This window comes from Lathamus discolor, chromosome 9 (assembly GCF_037157495.1).
Source record: "Lathamus discolor isolate bLatDis1 chromosome 9, bLatDis1.hap1, whole genome shotgun sequence".
Lineage (NCBI taxonomy): Eukaryota > Metazoa > Chordata > Aves > Psittaciformes > Psittacidae > Lathamus > Lathamus discolor.
This window is the reverse complement of record NC_088892.1, coordinates 4222238-4246903: the sequence shown is the minus strand read 5'-3', so window position 1 is coordinate 4246903 and position 24666 is coordinate 4222238. Positions and strand designations below refer to the sequence as shown.

At 45.3% G+C, this 24666-nt stretch overlaps 2 protein-coding genes across 7 annotated transcripts; one reads left to right on the top strand and one right to left on the bottom strand.

The window, feature by feature from the left end:
* Positions 1-1665: 1665 nt before the first annotated feature.
* On the bottom strand, positions 1666-21441 carry KIF4A (kinesin family member 4A). 2 transcript variants are annotated; one of them, XM_065689922.1, is made up of 31 exons: positions 21342-21441; positions 21002-21144; positions 20782-20896; positions 19958-20148; positions 19590-19682; positions 18262-18428; positions 17920-18014; positions 17599-17718; positions 16499-16674; positions 15427-15488; positions 14616-14751; positions 14054-14112; positions 13740-13845; positions 12958-13023; positions 12468-12653; positions 11705-11808; positions 11129-11273; positions 10537-10647; positions 9740-9823; positions 9032-9145; positions 8628-8783; positions 7933-8027; positions 7448-7577; positions 6383-6553; positions 5888-5995; positions 5056-5133; positions 4859-4960; positions 4057-4218; positions 3549-3668; positions 2719-2841; positions 1666-2330 (listed from the first exon to the last, which is right to left on the bottom strand). In XM_065689922.1, the coding sequence occupies exons 1-31, from the start codon at positions 21388-21390 to the stop codon at positions 2145-2147; spliced, it is 3753 nt and encodes a 1250-aa protein (XP_065545994.1). In that variant the 5' UTR covers positions 21391-21441; the 3' UTR covers positions 1666-2144. The 2 variants fall into 2 exon arrangements, with proteins under 2 accessions (XP_065545994.1, XP_065545995.1); XM_065689923.1 differs by lacking the exon at positions 4859-4960.
* PDZD11 (PDZ domain containing 11) lies at positions 21431-24219 on the top strand. Of its 5 annotated transcripts, XR_010614967.1 has the most exons (7): positions 21441-21582; positions 21721-21804; positions 22181-22237; positions 22563-22661; positions 22839-22899; positions 22978-23210; positions 23293-24219. XR_010614967.1 is itself a non-coding variant. In XM_065689929.1 (6 exons), exons 1-6 carry the CDS (start codon positions 21496-21498, stop codon positions 23037-23039), a joined length of 450 nt encoding a protein of 149 aa, XP_065546001.1. In that variant the 5' UTR covers positions 21441-21495; the 3' UTR covers positions 23040-23305. The 5 variants fall into 5 exon arrangements, 4 of the variants coding, with proteins under 4 accessions (XP_065546003.1, XP_065546004.1, XP_065546001.1 ...); XM_065689929.1 differs by having other exon boundaries at positions 22978-23305; XM_065689930.1 differs by lacking the exon at positions 22978-23210 and having other exon boundaries at positions 21444-21582; positions 23312-24219.
* The last annotated feature ends 447 nt before the right edge of the window (positions 24220-24666 follow it).

Here is a 24666-nt window from a genome sequence, read left to right as displayed (position 1 = left end):
AATATATCTATAAATGTATATTCTCACACTAATATATGTATAAATAAATTTACATTCACAGACACTCTTTTGGTCACACAGTGACACAGTCTTACATACATCTGCTCTACAGAGCCCCACACAGGTGCGTGCACACACACACATATATTGTTAAATACTATATTTACCATATAACTGGAGAGGGGTGTTGTCTGAGCCAGCCAGGGTGCCCCCTTGCTTCCCCCAGGGCAGCTTGTCAGCAGCTGTTGGGCTCTGGGCACAAAACGGAGTTGCTTGCCTCAATTTAAGCCTTTGAACATGTCCCGTGGCACCGGGAGTTGGCACGACATGACTTGTGCTCCACACAGCTCCCAGCTTGCTCTGCCTGGCTGAAGCATGGCACAGCTCAACACAGCTTGACATGGCCCGGCACGGCTCGGCACAGCTCAACACTGCTTGGCTCAGCTTGACATGGCTCTGCCTGGCTCGACAGCTTAATATGGCTCAACACAGCTCAGCGTGGCTTGACACAGCTTGGCTGGTGAGGCCCATCCCAGCCTTGCAGCTTTGCGTGGGCTGGGGGGAGCCATGTGCACCACCTCCCTGCCCCGCTGAGGAAGGTGCCTTTCTGTGCCGCCAGCATGACCCAGAGCATGGGCAAACCAACACCCAGGCAGGAGCACACAAGGGGCTGGGACTGAGGTTCAGGTTCAGACGACTCATCCAACAGCATCACCCTCCAGCCACACAGCAACCTTTGGGAAAGGTGAGACCTGCCACCGTGGCCACTGCCCAGGCACCTCCTCAAGAACACGGATGTTTCACAAAGCCCTTTATGAGAAGGACAGGTTTGCTTAAACCACAGGCTCTGCACCTTGTGTGTCACCACACAAGGATTTGTTGCCTTTATGCTGTGTCTTTGTTCTTCAAATACCCCACAGTTCCTTACTCACCATTCCTAAGCCCTCTCGTAAGGGAGGGGCAGGTGTGTGGGATGGATGGCTGGCCTTTCATTAGGTCGAGTTCTCCCAGGCAGGCACAGAGCTCCAAGCATGGATTTATCAGCAAGCACATTGCCGAGTACAGCACAAACCCTGCTCCTGCTCCAGCTGCTCCCACCACTCCTCAGGGAGGAATGAGCTTGTAAGAAAGGGAAAGTGACATTGCCCTTTCTAAGGTCTTTCTGGTACTAAGAGAAACCATCCAGATGGATACCCTTTGATGTTTATTAAAGGCCTGTCTGAACAGTTCCTGTGCAGCAAAGCCTGCCTGGCTTGCACAGGGCCAGAAGCCACCTACCAAATAGTATTGCACCCAGCCCACAATAAACAGAGAGGGCTCTTCCAGCTCAGGGATGGCATCTGTGTGCGAGACACAAGCACAGGTCTGGGTTATCACTGCTACCACTGGAGGCAAAAAGAAGCACGAAACAATTACATTTGCCACTGCTTCATGCTGTGACTCAAAAATTAGGACAGTAGCAAGGAGGGGGAAGGACAGCAGCAGGGGGAAGGACATCCTGCGGGGACTGCTTGTTTTGAGTAGGAAAAAGACCTGAAGTGAGGCTTCAGGGGCAACACCACAGCAAGTGAAAGGGAGACCCCTGCAATTAATCCTGGCCTGGGTGGGTCACTACATACGGTCATGTAAAATCACTTATCATATGCAATAATGTAAAATTAGAAGTCAGAGGGGTTTAGTAGTTACTTTATTACAGCTACCAAGTTAAAATCACTACAATATTCACAGACTGCTAAAGCAAGGTTCCAACTTCACTGAATAATGACAGGCCAGTGCCCCAAAGGTGCAGAAACACTGACTGTTTCCACCCTGCTCTCTAGGTTAAGACTACAGACAGAACCTCCAGCAGCCTGGGACAGCCCTTCATGCTGGATTAGAGGACAGGACCCAGGTTTCCAGTGCAAAGGCAGAGTTCTTTCAAGATTACGGATTACACTGTACCCAACATGCTCACAGCTCCGCATGGAATGGGGGACCCAGGTTGAATCAACTCCATTCCCTGCAGAAAGTCCAGAGCCACACATAGAAATATTCACAGAGAACTGGACAGGACACAATCTATTAAGACTCCACTTTTTTTAAAGTCATCAGTGACATGGCCTGAGGGAAACACAGCCCAGGCCAGACATGCACCTGTAGGCTCATCAGTTGAACTCCTCCTTGATAGGGGTGCAACCTGAGAAGAAGCTGGTGTTGCTACTCAGCATTCTCTTCTTCCTCTTCACAAGCAGGATCTGGTTCTCTTGGGACTCCTCATCACTCGTGAGCATGGAAGCAGGGTTGCTGGGCTTCTTCAGGAACAACTCTTGGTCTGTGATGGGTTTCAGGACCTATCAGAAAGGAAAACAAGGGAATTTGAGTGGATCGGTGCCCTGAAACACTTACTGTTCACTGTACACAGTGGTCTAAGAGCAATAAGTTTGGCCTTAGGAAGCAATTGCATCTATGAGCCTCGCCAATACCAGACCCTCCTTGCTGGAAGGCGCAGCAGGAAAGCGTGGTAAGCCTGTGTGGCAAAATTTTAGTATGAAAAGAATTCAGCAGACTCAGAACAAACACAAGCTGGTTTGACAGCTGCAATCTGCTCAGAATTTTCTAGCAGCAGTCTAACACCCTGTTTGTTTGGGCTTTTTTTACTTACAGATCCACCAGTGACCATAAACAAGGTGGCTCACACATCCAGAGCCCTTCCTCTTCCCATACACCTTTAGGCAGTACCTTGGTGGGTGGTGTGACACACACAGGCTGAAAGAAGGTCTCTTCCACAGTCACTTCAGTGGGGTCTTCAGGTTTCAATGAACCTTCAGAGTCCCTTCCTCGGTCCTCGCACTGCGCAGCATCCTGGGGGCAATACTATTTTGAAGCACTTTTAAAACATCCTCCCCTTCCTTCCCCACCAACAGCTGAAGAAATACCAGCAGTCCCTAAGCCCCCTTCTCTCCAGCTGTGAAGTAATTCCTAATCCAGGGTACCAGGTGCTTCTTCCAGGCAACTGCCTTCATTAAAGGGTCAATAATTAAAGAACGACTGTAGGAGATCTCTGCTTCAAATCTCAGAAAGACTAAGGAACTCAGAAAGAGTAAGGCAGACATTTCTAGAAGGAGTTAGTTCCAGTGAACATCAGTTGCTCTTGAAGCTCCCTGATGCTACAACTCCCACCCCAAATAATCACTTTCTGTTCTTTACCAAAACCAAAAATAACCTGAAAATGAGTTAAGCTTTTGTGCCATCTGAAGCCAAAGATACAACTTTCATCTACCAAGTGCAAAAGAAAGACCCAAACTGTTTGTCCTTACATGCATGGCTGACAATTGGTGGTAGGTAAGTCTGAGACATCTCTCAGATGTCAATCTTCAGTGCAGTAGAAAGCTTTGGGCTCAGTTAGCACAGGGCAATGCTGAATTAGTGACATTTACAGGTGTTTCAGCAAGGTGCATATGCTTTACCTTGACAAACTGTGCATGTTCACTAACAGCACAAGCACTTATCCCTTCACCCAGCTTTACTTAGACACTGTGTAGTGTGGCTGTAAATGCAGCACTACTCACCGGAAAGCCAGAGTCTCTGTTTCTGCATTTGGCAGGGTCACAGCTACAGCCTTCGGTGCAGCCCACTTTCTGCTTCCTGCAGCCACACTGCCTGTTTCCACACCGGCCCTTGCAGGAGCACTGACAGAGAGAAGAGTTCTGTGTAAGAAGAGCTTTGGTGATTTATAGACTGCTTCTAGATTGCCACTGCAGCACACCACAGTGGGAGCAGTACACAGCGATATTATGACAGGCCATCCGTTTTCCACCTCACTAAAGTAGGCTCCACGAAGGAACAAGGCTGCTGTAGGGGTTCACTATTTTGCTGCTGTCTGAAATATACAGGCCAGTTCAGCCACAGGCAGCTGCACAGAACACATGTGTCTCATGGTGGAAGAAAACTTGTTCAATGAAAAACTACTTAGGAAGGTGTCACTGACTATAGGCAGCCTTTGCTCTTTATAGATCCTTAGGAATACAGGCTAGTGACTCCTTCATAGGTAACAAGTCAAAGGTAACTGGATCTTACCCCCATTGTGCTTTTCTTTGTTCCTTTGACTGCTTTTACTGGAATCCAGTCTGCGTCGTCTCTCTCTGCTCCAGACTCCTCCGACTCCGAGAACAGCTCTTCCACATACATTTCTGAGGTTTGTGCACGGGGTTTTGCTGTCGTCTGGCGGCGAGTCTTTGGCTACACACAGAAATTAAAAGCATTGAGGCCCCAGAAGAAATAACAGGGGGTTTACATTTTATTAAGGCACTTCAGAGTCCCATCAACACAGCCCCATTCCTCTCAGACAGACAGGAAGGCTGTAGGGTTAGGGAGGAGAGAATATCAGATTGTCAGGATTAAAAAAATCAGTGCTATAGGTTGACAAAACCTTGGAAATGTAATAATTTGTGTCACAGTCTTGACATCAAGTTTTAAACAACTTATTCCTCCCAGCACTAAGATTTGGCTTTTTTGCAAGGTAATGATTCAGAGACTCAAAATACTACAGAGAGAAAGAGAAAACACCTGGATTACAAAGGAGGATACAGAGTCAGACATACTTAAACTAAGAAAACAAGTTTGGATTTTTCTTTGGGTTTTTTTTTTCCTATTTTAAGATTGAAAACATTAACATAAGCCAGTTTCAGAGTATTCTGAAACCGGAAGCCTTAAGGACTGTCTGCAGTACAGACAAGGCCAACTTCAATAATTAAAGAACATGATGCCTTGTAAAAAGCAACCTGGGAGAAAGAAACCAAGACTATTAACAGTCAACATTAACTTTTGAAGAGAGCTCAGGTACAATAAAAGTATGAAAACTGGTAAGCAGCATCTTTACTTTGGGTGGAATGTAATCAAAAGAAGAATCTGAGGACTCTGATGCTATTTGCCGAACACGACGGAGCTTCTGTCCACTGGCAACTTGGAGGAGGAGCAGTTTCTGTTAAGACGGGCAAAAGTTAGCCAAACGCTTGCAAAATACATTAATCCCGCTGCCAGGAAGCTCTTCAGACTTCCATCTGTACAGATCTCTACCTGTTTAAGGGTGTTGTTTTCATGGAGAAGTTCTTGGTTCTTCTCACAGAACTCCCTCATTTTCTCCAGCTCTTCCTCCTGTTCGCAAGACAAGATGGAATCTGTAGGCTTACATGGAGGAGGTAGCACAAATTTGCGACAGATGTTTTTGTTTTGAGCTGTCTTGCAGCACCAGAGGGGGTTCTTTGCGTTCTCTGTCAGATCAGCTCTCACATCTAGATCAGGACAATCATTAGTCCTGCTGCGTTGTTTTAGGCGTAACACCACCAATACAGAGAGAAGTTTATCCTTTCAGAGCGATCATTTACTACCTAAAACTGTCTGTTTCTAAGGCTTGCCTCCAAATTAGGCGCATCTATGACTGATTTTGCTTTAATATGTTGCTGAATACGCCTTTTGACAAGAGCTTGCTACACTACTTAAGTCCTTAGGGACAAGAAAAGTTACAGCGTGTAAAATATTTATACGATCAAGCTAAAGTTCTTCCATTACACAGCACAGTGGATATATGATCAAAGGACTAGTAATAGCATGTTGAACATCCTAACTAAAGGTGTTCTGAGCATGGAAGTTTACATGAGCTGGTCAGATTGTGACAGGCCTCAACACTGCATTTACATTTATTTAATGGAAGAAGATATTTAAGAGTCAAAAAAGCCACAGGCTTATTCAAACCTGTATAGCAACTGGCCCCTGAAGCCAACTGAACTGAGCAACTTTAGCTACAAATGGAAATACTCTCAATCTTTCTTCACCTTCCTCACTCTAAAGCTACTATTTCAAATAGCAAGTAATGAGCACAGCCTCCCCAGGTCACATCCAGACACTCTACCTGGAACCTAAGTTGCTCTTGCAGCTGTTTCTCCTGCTCATTTAGTGAATCTTCCAATTTCTTCTTTGCTGCTTCTTTTTGCTGGAATTGGCTAAGCAGATACAGAACCTAAAAGCAAGTTAATATGTTAGAGACAAACAGGCATGAATGCTTAAAGAGACATCTGGCAGCCCAGGCAAAGGCCTTAATTTCAGAAAGGTTCTTTCTGCTACTTCAGAGCATGATTCCACCCTGATCTACTTTGAAGTTATCTTGTGCTCAGGTGTAACATTCTCATTTAAAGCACTGCAAAATGTTATTGAATAAAACAACTTGGATAGGACAGAAGATGACTAGGGAGATTCCTTGTTAGTTATCTGCAAAAGTCTAACAAATCTTCATCAGATATACAGCAATGGGTTTCAGCATATCCCTTTTCCCTTTATCACTGAGCCCATTCAGGAATCACAGTCCCAAGACACAGGAGCTCTCAAGATTTCCATCACTTTATTTTACCTTTTCCTGGTGGTGTTGCTCCTGCAGCAAAAGCCGATTTTGGAACTCGGTCTCCACCTCTGCTAGGTGGTTTTGCTCTTCAGTCAGCTTCTTTTGTATGTCTGAACAGCTGGCTTTGCACTGCTGAAAGCTACTCTCCAACTTGCTTTCTTGCACTTTTGAGGAGACCAGCTGAAAGACAAAAGCAAGATGATTGCTTGGGTCAGTGAGTTCCAGTTCCATGTTTCTTAATGCCACTTGGGACAGATGTGCGGCAGCCTGGTGGCAAAGCATTTCTGTAACTTCCAGACACCCTAAGAATTGGGCTGGCCATCAGCAATAAGGAGATTATAAGAGAAATTCAGAGCTAGATATTTGACAGCTGGTAGGGAGGTGCAAAACAGCAGGAAGTCTTGTTAACAGTTCTAGATTAATCTCTTTTCCTGCGACACTTTCAATCTGAGTACTGGGGGGATCTCAAGAAAGAATGCTCTCTCATATTAGGTCCTTAATTCTTTTCCTTTAATTTCCAAGCACCAGGGACTGATACACAATTCTGTCATTCATTTTCTCTTTCCTTAATCACACATTAGCCCTATTCCTGGCTTGTCCTTACTCCCAGTCTTCTTAGGGCTTCTCACATCTCAACATCCATTCCATGGCTTCTGCTCTGACCCCAGAGCACTCTCCTTCTTTCCCTGCAGATTGCCTACTTATTCAAGAAGTTTTTTAGGTACTTCTTTATTATTTTTTTCCTCTTCCACTTTTGAAATTTGTCCCTTCCCTTTTACTACTCCAGTGCAAGTCTTGTTTTTGTAAGCACAGCTTTAGCCGGTATCTCCAGGACTGTATCTATTCCAGTTTTCTCTTCCCTGTTTTTTGAATTTTCACTTCCTGATCTGATCTACAATACAGGAGAATATTTTGAATCAGAAGTTGTGGGGGAAATAAATCTCATCCAGTATTAGAGTGCTTCACTTGAATTCATCCCTGCTGTCAGCTTATTAGTCACTTCCTTCCATCCCTGGCTAAGCAGACTTACAGCCTTTGTTTTTAGCGGTTAAAATAGGATAATTCAGAATTTACCTCTCCAAGCAGATACTTCAAAGCACATTTAGCTTCTAGAATTGTTGCAATGTTGTCCCAACGCTGTTTCGCACGATCTCCATTGTCAGCATCTAAGAGTTTCTGCTGCAGATCAGCTATCTGGGCACTCCTTTGGAAGAACACATTTGAGGTTTACATGTATTTGAGGTTACAAAACAGGAGAAAAACTGGGCTAGTGGCTGGGCTAAAAGTGCAGTGCTTCCCTTATACGGAGATGCTCACAAACAGGAAGAAAAAGCAATCCTAGTGTCTGAGTAGAGTCCTCAAAACCCCACGTTCAGGAAGAATTCAAGTCAGGAGAACCACATGGCCTTATCATTTTTATGGTTGGTGTACAAGTTCTTTTACTTTCTCTTCTGTTTCACAGAAAAGTTGTAGAAAGAGAAGAGCTAAGGAAAAAAAAAAACCAACCACCCCAAAAATGGGGCAAGGCCATGCAAATCAGCTTTGGTGCACTGCCTCACCTGAGCGCCATCTCAGTTTCCAGGCTTTCTATCTGCTTCGCTATGGAAAGGTCCGCCTCTGATGCCTGCAAATCTGCGATGGAATAGGTGCGTCTCTAAAGAATTGCAGCAACGGACAGAAGTGAGCAATAGGTGAAGAAATACATGCAAGACTGGGCTTTCATTTACAGGCAACATTTCAGCATAGGTATTATAAAACCCTCAAGTATCTTTCCATAGTTTAAATTACATTGCCCCTCCTCAGAATCTTTGATTAAGGGGTGTGACCCACTTGACTTTATTTCCTTTGCCAAGATTCCCAGTTTAAATAGAATCTGTTTCTGGGCCCAAAAGGTAGCAGAAAGCCTCCAAAATGACAGGTTCAAGGTGTGTTTCTTCTGTACAACCATCTTGACAGATTTTTGCAATTTAGCATGTCCACCACCCAAGCTCAATTTACACTTTCTAGCTCTGGGTGTGACCCACTCACACCCATCATATTTATTGCATTAAGAAACAAGCTATTTGAGCAACTCTGTTCCGTGATATGCCAGAGGACAGTAACAACACTAAATGCTTTCTTCCAGAAAGGCAAACCATCTCCATCCCTACCACCGGAGGGGAAAGTTCAGATAGGAGCAAATCAGAGTAATGACAGTATTTGCTGAACAGCCAGAGGTGTGAGGCAGGGAAAATGGCATTTCCTTCTCTCTTACCCGTAACTTTAGAGGTGGGTTTTCCCCAGCCTCTTTCTTCGTTTTAAGTTGATGGATCTCCTGTGCCAAGATCTTTCTGTCCTCCAGAAGGTCGGCAAGGTGCCGCCGAGCCTCTTCAGTACTAACAAGAACCTCTACTTCGTTTGCAAGCCAGCTCTGGAGGGAAGAAAAAAACCCAACCAAACCCCAAAACCCCGTAGAGTGGTTTGCTGTAGTCTCAATTTCAGGACTCAATCCCTCTCTGAAATGCTTTCACAGATTAACTGAATAATCATATTGCCTCTCTTAATATGTTCCCCCATGTTCCTCCCCTCTGCTCTCCAGCCATCAACCCCAGCAGCACATACTGAGTTCATAAAGTTAAGTCTACTCATTTTTGCAATGCAGAACATCTTGCCACCCACTTTTACTCGTGCAGCAACTCCTTCCATTCCCCGATTTTGACTTTCCTTCCTTTTATCTGCAGCCTCCTGTTGTTTCTGAAGAGCATCCTTTAGACGCTTGTTAGCGGCTGCTGCCTGTAAAACAATTTGCACAATAGCTGAAGAGTACATTCAGCTTAATCTGAAATGGCTGAAGACATGATGTATTCAAAATGCAAGTCAGACACTGAGGCAGTAAAACAGAGCATAAGGTTAATAAGACCAGAGTAACTTCAGAATTAAGTGACTTGAGTGTTCGACTTTGTTTCCTTTGCCAAGATTCACAGTTTAAACAGAATCTGTTTCTAGGCCTAAAGGTAGCAGAAAAGCTCCCAGATGATGGTTTCAAGATGTGTTTCTTCTGTACAGCCATTCTGAAAGATTTTTGCAGTCTAGCATGTTCACCACCCAAGCTCATTTTACACTTTCTAGCTTGGGTGTCTGAAATACATTTGCCACAGAAGCCTGATACTCAAAGGGTAATTCAGCCTGAAAGGAACAGATTTAACTTGCGTTCCTCTAAGGCTACAGACAGAAGCACAGTATTTTTCTACAGAGAGAAAAGCACCTGTTTCCAGACCATTAAACGGCTTTGGAAGAAGTGCCTGCATATTCTATTATGACCTTTAACCACACTTTGCAGACCTTTAGGAACTGGTCAGGAGTTTCTAACAAATGTGGGATCCTCACCTCTTCTGTTTTGCGCCGAAGTACATTGGCCTGCTTCTGGAAATCTCGCTCTAGCTTCAGGAGCTCATACTGTCTCTTGCGATCCTGTAGGGAAATAATGTTAAGACAGATGGAAAAATCACCCCTTACGTTAATATCTATGGCCAGATTCACAATTCTTGGAATGGAATGATTAAGCTTGCTGTTCCATAATGCAAGTGCTTCATAACAATTTCACTGATCATTACAAGCTCAAGACACGTTGCGCCTCCAAGAACAAACATCTGTTAGGCTTAAAGTGACTAGAAGTGCTTCAGACCTTCCATTAAAAAGGTGTAGGAGCCTTAAAGCTGTAAGAGACTACAAAGCACTTAGCATCCCAAAGCAAACTTGTTACAGTAAGAAATCCTGTGAGGCCAGAACTCAACAGCTACATATTTGCAGCTGGATTTCAATAACAATTCTGTTTACCTGAATTGTTAGGTGGATTCAATATTCCTTTGAAAGTTTAAATACCTCCCATTCTGTGGCCAAGACCTAGAACTTTCAGTGCTTAAAAATATTAAATATTTTTGCCTTCTGCTTTAGAGCTGAATCATGACAACTGTGTTGACAGCTTTAAGATCTCCAGACAGAAGTGGGTCCATTTATGACAACTAGTGAAAGGTGGCAACCATATGAACTAACCTTATCTTCAAAGAATTCCCCAGATGTTTTTCAGATGCTTGATAGTTAAACAAAGCCTTTCAGCAAGCACTTCAGTGATTTGTTTCACTCTTCGGAGGGAACTACAGTCTGGGGGCTTACTGTTTGCTCACCAGTTCTTTCAGCTGGATCACTTCCTTGTCCTTCTGTTGTTTCCACTGCCTGAATTTCTCAGCATCCTCTTTCATTTGGCGCATCAGCTGTACCCTTTGGTTTTTCATTTCCTGAAAAACAGAAGGGGCTAGAATTGTCCAGCACTTGCATCCTGAGTAGTTTCAAACTACATTCCCTTAGTGTGTCTGCTAGGGGTGGGGAGCGGCAGATGGGCTACAGTGTGCTGCCCACCCAGAATACTTGCCTAGGGACACTCTCAAAGTGCTAACCTGAGAATTCATTTTTTAAGGCATAAAGGGAAGGCTAACACATGCAAAGTATATAAAAGGAAATCAAAGTGAAGTGATTTGACTGAGGCAATAAATTATCAGGATAGCCAGAAGACACTTTGGACTTCTTTTATTCTTCCAAGTCTCGGTAGCCATCTGCCTATTGTATTACATCAGCAATTGTGGTCACACAACCAAAGAAATCTTCTAAAAAGCCCCCAGTATTCTCAGTCTAACAAAACAGAAAGTGAGGACCTTCTCTCTGGAACCTGCTTTGTCTACACTAGAGCAAGCCTGAGAACTGCATGCTAAGGTTAGTTACCCTGATCTCTTGGTTCAGCTTGGAGACAGTATGTTCTGTAGATTCCTTCAGCTTCAAGAGCTTTGACTGCTCATTCAGCTTTTTCTTCAGCTCACTAATTTGTCCTTCCAACTCTTGAAGTCTTTTCCAACGCCGTTCACTAAGTCTGCAAAGAAGTCACACTTTACAAACAGTCCCCCACTCAAACTGTTACTCTCAAACAGGTACTCTCCAACTTTAGAGACACCTTATGAAAACCGAAGTTATCTTCCCCACTGATGAAAACCCTCTATCAGGCTTTTCTGCAGTTCATACAACTCACATGCCATGTTAAAGAGTTGCATCTGCATTAAAATAAGAGCTTTTACAAGTACCAGAATCATAGAATAGTTAGGGTTGGAAAGGACTTTAAGATCATCTAGTTCCAACTCCCCTGCCATGGGCAGGGACACCTCACACTAAACCATGGCACCCAAGGCTTCATCCAACCTGGCCTTGAACACTGCCAGGGATGAAGTGCAAGACAATGAATTTTCACAGGCACATTAACACAATTTTCAGCACTATAAGCCACGCAGCTCTCATAGTCACTCTTACTTGGCTTGGTTGACATCCTTCTTTGCCATATGCAGAGCAAGGATCAACTCCTCCTTTTCTTTTTGCAAACTGCTGACCTCAAGTTCCAGATCCTTGATATTAGTCTAGAAAGAACAAGAATAGTAAGCCTCCAAATAAGAATCTTGAAACCATACTCTGAGACAAAGCTTTATGACTGGAAGCCTTAAGAAACCACGTTCTTTCCCAACAGGCTGTAAACCACTTTGTCTAAAAGCAGTACGAGCGTGAAAATGGCCAGTCTGTCATACACTGAGATCTTAGTCAGGCCACAGAACCACCATGACAAACTAAAAGTTATGACTGAACAATTTCAGAGACAGGATATCCCAGCACAGCTAGTGAACAGATCACCTGCCTGCACTGCAAGAGTTAGCAACAAAGTACTTGCATTTTGCTTGGTGTGGCCAAGCAAACCTCCAAATAAAAAGCAGAGAAGGCCATTCTACCTAGAACATACAGTGGCTAATAGCTGACTTCAGGGAAAAGACTGTTTTCTCGTGGTAGAGGTGTTTGTAGGTAGCTGAACATGATGATCCCCCCCCTTTTCTGCTGACACCTGTAGTTAATTCCCCACTATGCCCAAGAGGGCAGTGACGCAGCTTAAGGAAACAGACCCAATAAGAACACACTCATGAAAGGGCAGATCATCTCCTCCCTTCCCTCCTTAGCATGGAGTGACTGCCTTTATTGGGGAAAAATAAACTGAACATAACCTTACCAGAACTATTTCAAAAGAGCTTACCTGGTACTGGGACTGAATGGGCTCCAACTGACTATCATTCTGTGTCATTTTTTTGGCAAGTGCCTCTTTCAGAGCCAGGACTTTATCCAATTCAAGCAGCTCTTTGGACATCTGTGCTTGACGGAGGGCATGTTGAGTGGTGAAGTCATCTGAGGATCTCTTGGTATTGTGGCCCATTCCTGCTTCCTGAAGGAGACACAGCAATAAGCAGGAGAGGCCAATCCAATCCACCTATGTGATCACAGGTTCTGCAGAGCACTTCAAATTCATTTTTTACATAAAAAAATTGAGATACTTTAAAATAAGAACAGGTTATTGATCTTTAACATATTGAGCAAATAAGAGTTTAGAAAGGCAGCACATGCTAAAGTGACACATTATTTCCCAAACATCTGGATTAGAAAACTAGGGTACGGACGCAGATAGGAGAGATCAGCGGATAAAACCATGCCCCTGGTAAGGTCTGCACTGCTGGCCCCCCCTCACTTACGGCTGTAGCATCCTGTCCAGAGTTTGCCACCTCTGCAGCAGCTTCTGCTCTGGCAGCACTTTCACTCTATATAGGACAAAGAGAAAATAAATTAGGTTAAGAGTGAAAGATGAAGTAAAAGGACACTAACAACAGTCTGTTAGCCTGTTATGACAAAGCATAATGTTATTCCCCTCTGTCCAGAAAGCTATCCCTGGAAAGAGGATGACATTTTCTTCCTCCTCTAGCAAAGTGAGGATACTCCTCCTTAGACTAACTGGACAAGCCATTCTTTCTAGTCTTCTCTCAACTCCAGCATTGGCATCCAGCTCCTCACAGGAGTAAGGAGTTAGGGAACAGGGGGAACATCTAGCAAGGGAGAACAGAGAAGATCCTCAATTAGATGAAGATTGGGCAGCTTCCGTTTAACAATTCCAGGTCCCTACAATTTCTGTTGCTCATTAAAACTAGCAAGTTCATAACTCGCTTTCCAACTTTTGAATTGCAAATCTGTGCTAATCTCCCACTGTCAGATTCTTTTATGGAGTCTCTTCCTTCCCCCCTCACCACCACATGCAGCCACTCAAGCACAACTGGCCTTTCTGCAGCATTAAAAGTACAGCAGGACCGTTTGTCTTGAAGCAGATATCAAGTGATCAAGTGTCATTTAATACTTTCATTCCTGGGCTCCTTAAACAAGGTTTCTGCATAGCAGAATCCACTGCTCACCAGATGAACAGAAGAACCCTTGGTTTTGCTAGTAAACTCACTTGGCACACTCTTCTCCCAGGATTCAGTCTTACCTGCAACTGAGCCAAAAGTTGCTGCACATTGCGAATCACTTCAATATTTTCTTTCAGCTCCTCATCTTCTACATTCTCTACCAGCTTCTGTAGATCAAGCTTGCATCTGCAATGCAGACGTGGGAATAAGTCCGTGAGTATTACATGGCATGTTTGTGTCACACACACTAATAAGGAACAACTTTCCTCACTGAACACACAAATGAGCCCTAGATGAACAGACACAAATTGAGTGTATCCACTTTATCCCAACAAAAATGTTTAATGCTGAAAGACATTTCCTCAGCATAAGTAGGGTGTGGAAACAGACTTACACATCATGTTGCTGAAGTTGCTCTAGTTTGGCACTCATCTTCTCATTTTCTTGTTCTGCCTAAGAGAAGTCAGAATTATACTGAATTGTAGGAATAGCAAGTTAAGAAGTCAGCAAATAGCTAATTTATTTGTAGCAAAAGATATGTTTGTCAGTTGGTGGCAAATCAATGCACTGAAAGACCTTGCATGATCATTGCCATGAGTTCGTTTAGACTTAACACCCTTTTTCACAGGAAAAATACACTGCAGTGAATCAAAAAGCAGAATGAGGTCGGAAGAGAGAGCACGTGTAAGTGCTGGTATTTAAAACATTAAAGGAACAGAAAAGCTGAAATATTCAGGTCTTTCCCCCACTGAAGTCAACAGATCTCTAGGCTCTGACTGGCTCTGGAAGACCTTTGGATCTGACTGATAGCTACAGATTTTAAACGAACGTGAAAGGAACCTTAAAAAGAGAGATATCCTAATATGCCGCTAATACAGGAGCTGCTATTGATTAGTCTTTGGCTAAAAAGGGAAGTCATGCAACTTAAAAGTTTTTCCTTGGTAACTGAACCTTACCAGAATGAGCTTTTCCAACATCTGTGCTGTCTGGCCAGCAGCCTCACTCAGCCCTTGGCTCAGCTTTTGATTCTCCTCGACTAGTGATTGGTTCCTCTCCATCAGGGACTGGAGATTCTCAGAAGGTGCCATGCTACTGAAATATTAAGGACCGGTTCGCTTGTGAACATGACTTTGCTAGAGGTTTGTGATAGCACTGAAATTGCCTCCAAGTTTCCTAAATAGCTTACAATAAATATAGGTTGTAGCAGAGAAACAGAAATCACTGGAGGAAGTCTCATTAAAAAAAAATATGTAAGTAATACAGCATTCCAAAAGTAGACATTTGAAAGAGAAGAAACAAGCTTTTTGAAACAGGAATGCTGTTTGACCAGTCTGTAAACTGAATGTACTTGGGTTTTGGAACATCCTCAGAAGACAACAAACACCTACACAATCCCACTCTTTCCTGCATTTTGTGCTTTTAAGAACAATGGAGATGGAGGTGCCCTACAATTAGAGGTAGAGGGGAGAGGAAGAGGGATGGATGGTTCTGAGAAACAGACAGGAGACATTGCCTAGCTCCTCATATTTCCTACAATGGGTTTTTGCAGCCTTAAGGAGATTGTTACAAAACTACATGACCCACACATGCATGGAATTTCAGTAAACGTGACAAAGAGAAGGAAAAAACACTTGTCCAGAACCTACTAGAACACAACCGTTTGCTCTACCCTCAACTCTACAGCACTGCCTAGAGCAAAGGAGATCTAGAGCCTTTGCTGGTGTATGATGGCCATCAGAACACTGAGCATTAATATACAAATCTTACTTGATAGACACTGGGAGGATCCCTCCATGGGCCTGCAGTAGTAACACCTGCAGTTGTTGAACCTAGAAAGACAAACAATTATTACTTGTAAAGCTCTCCCATACAGGAACTAGATGGTTGAAGGAACACTGTTAAGATCCTTCATATTAATACAAGTCACATGCTTCACAACTGTCCTTTTACAGGCAATGGCCTGTGGGAAGGAATCATGTTGCTAAGTATTTTCAGTAATTTACTCCTAAAAAGAAAAGCTACTTTGTCTTCATCAGGAATGCTCAGATCAGAACATGGTAAGTCACTCACAGTACTGTTCTGTGTGCAGTGTCAGGGACCTATCTGATGTAAAGCACAGGTCTCCCGCTTTGCTGAACCAATGCTCTGTTGCTACTGTTTGTATGAGATAGAGCATTTGCAGTCCTAAGCTGCCTTAATATGCAATTTGAATTTACAGCATGCTAATAACCATTCACTCAGCTTTGGTGAACAGTGCTATGAAGTAAGCAAAGCAACTCCCTTGATCCATTGTGGGACCAGAATACTGAGTTTTTCTCTGGTGAGATAGCATGAAAGACTATCATATGCATAGTGTTAAGTAAGTATAGCAAGCCTAGTTAACTCTCATTGGTAGACAAGCCATCAGGCACTTCTGTCTTCAAGTCTGGCCAATTCCAGTGTATGCAGCTTATTTCCCTCTGTAGCTGACCACATAGGAATACTCATCACTTTCTGCTCTTTGCTGGACATAGGCTGGTGATGTCAGCAAGGCAACCACCACTGCATTTCTCATTTCACCTGCAGCCTAATGGGCAAGCAATGATTTGTTCAGTGGAAGGGAAATATAAATCACACCAACGCTATAATTTTTTTGTTGCATTGAATACTTGCTGTAGAATTACAAGAAATATTCATGTATATGGCACTTATACCCCCCTCTCAAGAGACAGAGAAACACGCACTAAATATCTGTTGCTAATTTTGTGTAGCTAGGCATCCTGCATCTTTGCTTACTCTTTAATGACCTTAGTACCAAAAAGACAGATCTACGCTTCTCACAAGAAGCTGCACACAGTACCTGCTGCTTTAGTTGATGTAACTCAGCTGCTTGAGGATCCCGGTTGACAATTGGCTTATTTTTTATCTTTCTTGCTCTGTCAGCATAACGCAGAGTATTCAGGGTTTCTTCTAGATTGGAATCCGCTGGGCTTACACAGGCAATCATGAGAGTGTGGCTGTTTCCACCCAGAGAATCTGAGAAGGAAAATACAGCATAATCAGCTTATTTTGTAAGCCAAAATCCCAAAGTTATGTCTCATCCCTAAGCCCCAATTATTTCACATCAGAAGTCCTAGTAACATTGTCCTGTTAAGTAATTTCTGTAATGACTGCAATTTCTATATGCTATTTCTGGCATAGTTCTTTCAGGTTAGTTCCTCCCTTCTCCCACACAATAATACTCAAGATCCCCATGGATATCCAGACATCAGAATTCATAGAATCATAGAATAGTTAGGGTTGGAAAGGACCTCAAGATCATCTAGTTCCAACCCCCCTGCCATTTCCCTGACAGGGAAAATACTGAAAAGCCTAACTTTTTGTACCAAATTATTTAACTACAAGAAAAAAACTCCAGTAAATTGCATGACTATAGTTATGCCTATATTAAAGGTTAATTTAGGTAAAATGCATTAAAAGCCCGTCACAGCTGTTGACAAATAAGCACCGCAAGGGCCAGATACTCAGACTAAGAAAACAAAACGAACATGATGCACACAGTAAAGGCACAGACAGCTTGAGATTCATTTTGGCTGCAATATTCTCCAGTAAGTAGCTATAATTAGGGTATAATAATAAATCTCTGCTTCCAGACATAGCTTCTCATCTTTCTTCTCCCCACCAAAAAACTAAATGCAGTTTGTCTAGTTTCCTTCTATCACATAGGAACTGCAAAACAGGCGGACTCAAATGTGTCCATCTCAACATATTTGCAACCTGAAAATCAGAGTACAGAACAGGCCCAGCTTCAGCAAGAAGTGGAACTAAACCAATAAATGCAACCCCTCTGTCAACAGCAGCCACTTCTTTGAGCTCTGGGGTTTAATGGCTGTTGAGTTTTTTTTTTGCTACTTTGTTATTTAAAGTGCATATGTAGATTTATCATCATCTGTCTCTTACCTTGCAGCAGTCGTGTTAACTTTGAGTCTCTGTAGGGGACAAAACCCCCCTTTTTGTTTTCATCACCAAGTGCACTAATTACATTCCCCAGGCAGAGGAGACCTCTGTTTATGTTAATACCTGCAAACAAGCAGATGACAGTGAGCAGAGATGTCTCAGTATCTGGGAACTGTTCATTTCCTGTCTTTATTAAAAAAGAAAAATAAATCAAGAAGGTTTAAAAAAGCACATTGAAAGTGTTAATTAAAAGAACTGCTTTGCTTTTTTATGAATTCAGAAGTGGTAAGAAACCCAAGCTATACCAGTCCTTTTCCTACACACCTTCTTTTAATCTGTCTCCCTCAGCCTTGGTCTTCTTTTGTCTCTCAGAGCCAGCAAGATCAACCAGATGCAGCTTGGAGTGAAAACTGCTGTTCCTATGGCGGAAAGAAACTATTTTACCCTCTCAAGTAAACATGCAGTTAGAAAAGAAGCAGTCCAGCGGTTACTATAGTTGAGCTACCAGGCTGAAAAACATTCTTCCTATCAGAGACAGCCAAGTAAAGGAACTGCCTCAAGCTCAGCTGAGTTCATCCAAGACCAAGAAAGAATGACAGGACTATGAAATGCTGAGTAAGTCTGACTCCCAACAACTGCTACGACTGGCTGTGTGATCACACTTACTTGTCACTTTTCTTCTTCTGGTCAATGCAAATGGTGAAGATGGCATGAGACCGTGAGGACTGGGAATTCATTGCTGTGGAAGCCACTGTCCTGGAATTATTCCCTTGCTCTAGGCAGAATACCATCTCTTGGGCACAAGTGACATTTCTTTCTGTTAACCCTACAATCTGTACCCAGAAAGAAAGCATTATTTATCCTCTTTATCCTGACTTCCATTAGAAAATTTATCCTGTCTTAGACTGTAGCAAAGTTAATTTCCTTTGTAAATATGCATTCATAATAATCAGCCTCATTTCAAGCCAGAGGCTTGGTATGGATTTCCCCCAGTAAAAATTTGCTCTGAACTTCCCATCAGTAATGTTAAGTCATATCATCTCTCCTTCATTATACTCCTACATACACACACCAAGTTCCTCTGTGCCTGCTTGAGAGCCAGCTGGGCTCCTCAGTATTCCATGGAGAAATCCAGAGCTGCCTTCAGATATGCCTGGCCAAGCTGAGAGCTGACAACTGTGCCAGTCACAGGCACAGAAAGTGGAAAACTGGCTGGTGGGGGTGGTGACTTTTGTGAATAGAGCGGAGGGGAGGCAGGTTATTAGGGACAGAGAGGACTGCATAGTGGGGACTGATCATGCTCCTTGGCAAGCTTGAATTTTCCCTAAAGGGACTGTCTCCCTGAATCACAGTGCTGCTACCAACACATGGATGAGCAGCACCACAGTATTCTAGAGATGACAACAAGCAGCACAGGACTACATGTAACAAAGACATTAATGGATCAAAGCAACATGACACCTAAGCTATGTGTATGACAACTGACAACCTACTCACCACTACAAACTGAAATGGTGTGAATGAAGCACAGCAGAAGTTCAGCTACAAAATGAGTACACAGAACAACCAGTTGCACAAGGCTTATCTGCATTATAAACACACGTGTGCACAAAACAAATGACTTGGGCACTAAAATAATTTCCTCTCAGGATCCTTTTGTTGTACACTACTTCTGCCAAAAGGAAGAGTGCAATTGCAAGGGTTTGGAATTTGGTGAAGGATTCAGAGCACGTTCTTAGATACTCACCTAAAATAGCCTTCAAAAGAAGTCAGAACAGAACTTGGAAGTGGCTTTGTGATGAATGTTTTCCCCTATTGGTGTTACTCAAGTAAACTTAAGAATCATCGACAGCTCAGTTTTGAGAGAAATGAGTAGTTGTGATGGTTTCACACACACTAATACAAAGCAGTGCTTAAGGAGTCAGACGGTTCACCGAAACATTCGTCCCATGCCATATCACACTGTATGTGACCCATGTAACAGGGCAACAGACCTTTATGCCTTCTTTTGGGTCTTCCCGTATGCTGATTTGAGAAGGCCGTTCTCTTGATGGACACAGAAGATCTAGAATATCCTCATTGTAGATCTGAAAACATCAGAGCAGCAGTTCAGTTATCAGCCTTGCATGGAGACAGACATACAGTTATGCTGAAATCACAGCTACCTTTGTATTACATTCTATTCATTTTACCACTACAGAAAGACACCGAGGACTCAGAATCCATTTCTTGACAAGACCTTATGTGGTCTTTGGGTTTAATTTAATAAAAACCTACTACTTGAAGGAGGTGGCCTCATTAAAGCTCACTTTATTTGCAGTTCATAACTCCGTAATAGTTTGAAAATCAAAACAACTTTTACCTCTAGATAAGAAACTTTGAGGACGAATTCCCAATCCTGCCTTTGTTCCTTCTCCTTAAATAGCAGCTTGATTACCCGTGGGATGACCCCCACACTGGGCTCATCCTCTTGACTGGCAGTGTAGGTACCTCCCATAGAGTACGTTTTCCCAGATCCTGTCTGTCCATAGGCTAACACAGTGGCATTGTACCCTGTGGAACAAAGGGTGCCCAGATCAGACAGTCACATGGGAACCAGAAGCTTTAATGAGCAAAGCTGCATCCTGGGAAAAGCACTGATCCTTGCTGTCTATTTAACACAAGCTTTATGCACAGATCACAGTTAGCAACATAAACACAGACAAAATTGTTATTCCAACTCTTTGTTAAAGCTTTATTCGAGCTAGTCACAGAAACACAGTATAAGTTCCGTCATCCCAGCTCTGCAGTACCATCACTAACTGCTCCCGGTATGAGATGCTTAGCAACTCATCATATTATTCTTGATAAAATCCTCTTGCCTTACAGAAACAGCATCAGGAAATAAAATGACCTAAAGAAAACACAGAGATCATTTTGTAGAGTGCAACAGGTTGCAAACAGGCAAGATTTAGCACGTGAGGCTGAAGTCACAACCTGGCTAGCACAGGATTTGATTTTCTGAGAAGAACAAAAGAAAAGGCGAGTCAGAAGGAAGAATTAAACAGCACTTTCTCCCACAGCTGAGCCCACCAAAACTCCCAGTGATTTAAATCGGAGCTTAAAGGTTGGACCAGATTATCCTTGAGGTCCCTCCCAACCTGATATAATACAACTCTATGATGTATAAGCTCAGTTAACACACACCTTTGAAGATGCCTCGTATGAGAGAGGACACAGCTGTGTTGAAGACCTCCTCTTGCTCGACAGAAGGGTCAAACACGTAGTCATAAGTGAACGACTTATCATTACCTACGACCACCTGCGGAGCAGACAGACGAACAGACCGCGCTCAGTACGAGGCCCCAGCAGCAAGCCGGAGGAGGGAGGCACCGCCAGCCGCGGGGCGGAACGCGGGCTCCCTTACCTGCGGCTCCCCCGGCACGAAGGACAGGCAGGTCTGGCAGCCTTCGCTGATCTCCTTCGGCACTAAGGGGCGGCAGCGCAGCGCCACTCGCACCGGGATCACCTTCGCATCTTCCTTCATCGTTTTCAGGCACCGAGGCCGCCCTGCGGAGGAGTGGAGCCGGGTAAGGCCGCACAGGAGCAGCGCCCACCGCTGCCGGGAGGTACCGTGCCGCTCCCTGGGCCGCGGCTGGAAGGCCGAGACCCCGCTACCGGCTCTACCAGCGCCCAGCCCCGACGGGCAGCGGGGAAGGGGAGGCTCGGGGGCAGCGGCGCTTGCAAGCGGCCCGGCCCAGACCCACCCGGCTCCTCCGCGGCGAGCTCCGGAGGCGGCGCCGCAACCGCCAACATTCAAACGGGACCCGCGCTCAGCCAGCCGCCAATGGCGGCGCGGTGCGTCATGGCGCACGGCGGGGCGGGGCGCGGCGGACCCGTCCCGTGAGGCGGCGCGGCAGCATGGAGGGCCGGCTGCCCTACGACGACTTCCCGGTGGTGTTCCTGCCGCCCTACGAGAGCCCGCCCGCCTGGGTGCCGCCGCATGAGGTGCGGGGATGGCGGCGGGAGCAGAGCGGGGCTGGGGGGGTGGCGGAGCGGCAGCGGGCGAGCGGCGGGGGGCCGCGGCCCGGCCCGGGGTGCGCGGCGGGGCCGCCGGCTGACGGGCGCCGGTGCGTTGCCTTGCAGAGGGTGTACCACCCCGACTACAACAACGAGCTCACGCAGTTCCTGCCCCGCACTATTGTCTTGAAGAAGCCGCCCGGGGCGCAGGTGAGACCCCGCCTAGCGCTGACCCTTCTCCCCCTGCCCGCGGGGTGCGCCCGGCCCTCCCGGTGCTTCCCCCTCGTACTCGGTGCACGGTTCCCAGTGTCCTTCCTGGCAGACATTACTTGAAGCCGGGTTGCGGGGTTGCGATAATCCCCGACGGGCAACGTTCCGGCAGCGGGGTGATGCTGCTCCCAGCCGGGAGCGAACGGAGCAAACGTGGGTGAGGCAAGAGGTGTTCACGTGCGGGGATGTGGAGCTGATGGAGGGCAGGGAGCGGGGAGGAATGGTTTGGGGGTCATGGCTCAATCTGAAACACGGGCAGTGGGGAGGATCCTGGGTCAAAGCCTGGGTTGTATTTCACTGCTGTTTCCTCTTGCAGCTGGGCTTCAACATCCGGGGAGGAAAAGCCTCGCAGCTGGGGATCTTCATCTCTAAGGTGTGTCTGTCCTCCCATTTCCTTACCTGAGTCCTGTCTGTTCCCTTGGGTGTTGCTGAGCTAGCTGGGTGTGCAGGGAGACTGTCATGTGAGTCTCTGAACTCACAGCTGTAATTTGCCATGCACCAAGCAGCAGACAGTCCTGCAGCATTGCCTGATCTTTCGCCAGCACACAGAGCATTGATGCTGCGCTGCAGTTCCCACTGCTCCCCATCCTCCCTTGTCCTATAGATGGGCACCATGGAGCTGGGCTGTGCAGAAGGGGGAGCTGTGACATGGGTTGTGCCATGGGTCACTGCTGTTGTCCCTGCTGTTCCCGTCACAGGTGATCCCCGACTCAGATGCACACAGGGCTGGGCTGCAGGAAGGCGACCAGGTGCTCTCAGTAAATGATGTGGATTTCCAGGACATTGAGCACAGCAAGGTGAGCACTCCTGCAGCTCCACTGCTGGAGCAGGGACAGGATGGGGAGGAATTGTGCACCCATCATCTCCTTCCGGTCTCTCAGCCTGCACCAGCTGAGCTGGTGACACCACAAAACTGATGCATTCCTCTTTCCTACAGCCCAGTCTGGTCACTGAGCAACTCTTTCTGGTTTCAGGCTGTGGAGATCCTGAAGACAGCCCGTGAGATCACCATGCGTGTGCGTTACTTCCCCTACAGTAAGTGCCCTCCCTAAGAACATTCTGCTTCTGAGTGAAGGGTAAGACTGTATTAGTGCTTGGTTTCTGTACCCACAGAGTTCATAGATACAAGGGAGGAGGAGGAAGGTCAGGTCAAGCCAAACAAGGATTCTTTATAAAATGGAAACTGACCCTCAAGTGAAGAAAGAAAAATAGCAGAGGAAGAGAGGACTTCAAACTTTTATTCTCAATGCCCTAAAATAACTTGAAATGAGTGGCTGGGGTGCAAATACTACTTTAAAGCCAGCTGCTACCCAAGAAGGTAGCAAACACTGTCTCTACTTAGTGAGGTATAAATGGGATATATTTTCTCCTGTAACACTTTTGCTAATTCCATCTTGCAATCAGCAAGCAGCTCTCCTGCTCTTTCAGCCTTGCCTTTCCCTTCCAGATTACCAGAGACAGAAGGAAAGAACTGTTCACTAGCAGGCAGCTGTCTGCTGGGTTTCCAGAGGGGCCATCCTGCTAAGAACTCTCCACTACTTTTCCTCAACATCTGAGATGACATACCGCGTTTCAGCTGTCACTGGAGGTACAACAGTTCTGTTGGCTGCGCAGGCATCGGCCGTTTCCTGCATGGAGGGATACCAATGGAATCTTACTTAGTTGGAAGATGGATGGGGCTTTAGTCTGTACTCCTTGAACTGGGTGTTGAAACAAGCTGTTGAAGCTGATGTGGAAGTGGGTACCAGAGGGCAGCTTCTCCGGAAAGATCTGTGCTTCTCTTATAGCAGGACTTGAATTAAATGAGGGCTCTGCTGGTTCTGGATCCAACCCTCATTACTAGATACAAGGCAAGAGGGTATGAGCATGCTGGAGCACAGCACAGCCTTTGTCCTCCAAGCGATCAACCTGTTCACTTTTCTGGTACCATGAAGTTCTTTCCTTCTCTACTCTCCTACCTCTGCTACTGCCTGCTGGGTTTACTTTGGACTCAAGAACAGGAGTAAAATCCACTCAAACTCAGTTCACATATCTCGCTGCACTAGTCTGCCAAGGCAAGTTTGTACCTCTGTGCTGCTTAGCCACCCACCACACTACAGGACCGAGATGCTTGGAGCACGTTTGTGAACTGTTGTAGGTGCTTGACTGGGTTCTTCCCAGGGCAGCATCCACACGGTTGATGGTTCCACTCACTGAACTTGCTTTCTTCACTTGGCATAGTCCTGTCGTGTGCTACTCCGCATGGTAGTATCACATACTAAGTGGTATCAGGACAGCCCTTGCACTGTGGCTGCCTGAGTGGTGTTTTCTGCTTATCTGTAATAACTGAAATAATAAAAATTACAGCAACCAGCATTCATTCTGTTCCCACTCAGGCTGTCTGGGTGGAGGGTTGTTTGTTAACACCCTCAGCACTATTCTGAAGTGCTGGGTGGACAGCAGAGACAAGGCTTGGCTTGAGTTGCTCTTGCAGCCTGTGGGAGGAAAGCATGGGACCCATATGACATGCAGCTCCGGTTTAAGGCTGTTCTTCCACCCACTCCGATGGAAGCCAGTCCTTGATTTTAACCTGGAGCACTGTTTCAGCACTACCAGGAGCAAGAGCTGCAGTGGAGGATTGTGTCTGTGGTGCCACAAACAGCTTGCTTGGGATGGTGGAGGGTAGTAGACCTGACACAAGTTCAGCACTGCCAGCAAGCTTGCTCTTAGCTCAGTCGCTAGGTAGAAAGCTGAGCCAGGCTGAAGCAGAATACACTAGAAAAGAAACTTTCCAAACAGCAAAATTAGCTTTTCTACCAGGGA

What these genes read in the sequence shown, in the direction of transcription:
- PDZD11 (XM_065689929.1), top strand. Translation starts at nt 21,496, where the DNA reads ATGGAGGGCCGGCTGCCCTACGACGACTTCCCGGTGGTGTTCCTGCCG. An exon ending in AGAAGCCGCCCGGGGCGCAG is followed by an intron (nt 21,805 to 22,180) that starts GTGAGACCCCGC and finishes TTCCTCTTGCAG; the next exon opens with CTGGGCTTCAACATCCGGGG. An exon ending in TGGGGATCTTCATCTCTAAG is followed by an intron (nt 22,238 to 22,562) that starts GTGTGTCTGTCC and finishes TTCCCGTCACAG; the next exon opens with GTGATCCCCGACTCAGATGC.
- KIF4A (XM_065689922.1), bottom strand. Translation starts at nt 21,390, where the DNA reads ATGTTGGCGGTTGCGGCGCCGCCTCCGGAGCTCGCCGCGGAGGAGCCG. An exon ending in ACCCAAAAGAAGGCATAAAG is followed by an intron (nt 18,429 to 19,589) that starts GTCTGTTGCCCT and finishes TTCTGGGTACAG; the next exon opens with ATTGTAGGGTTAACAGAAAG. An exon ending in GTGTCACACCACCCACCAAG is followed by an intron (nt 2,331 to 2,718) that starts GTACTGCCTAAA and finishes CCTTTCTGATAG; the next exon opens with GTCCTGAAACCCATCACAGA.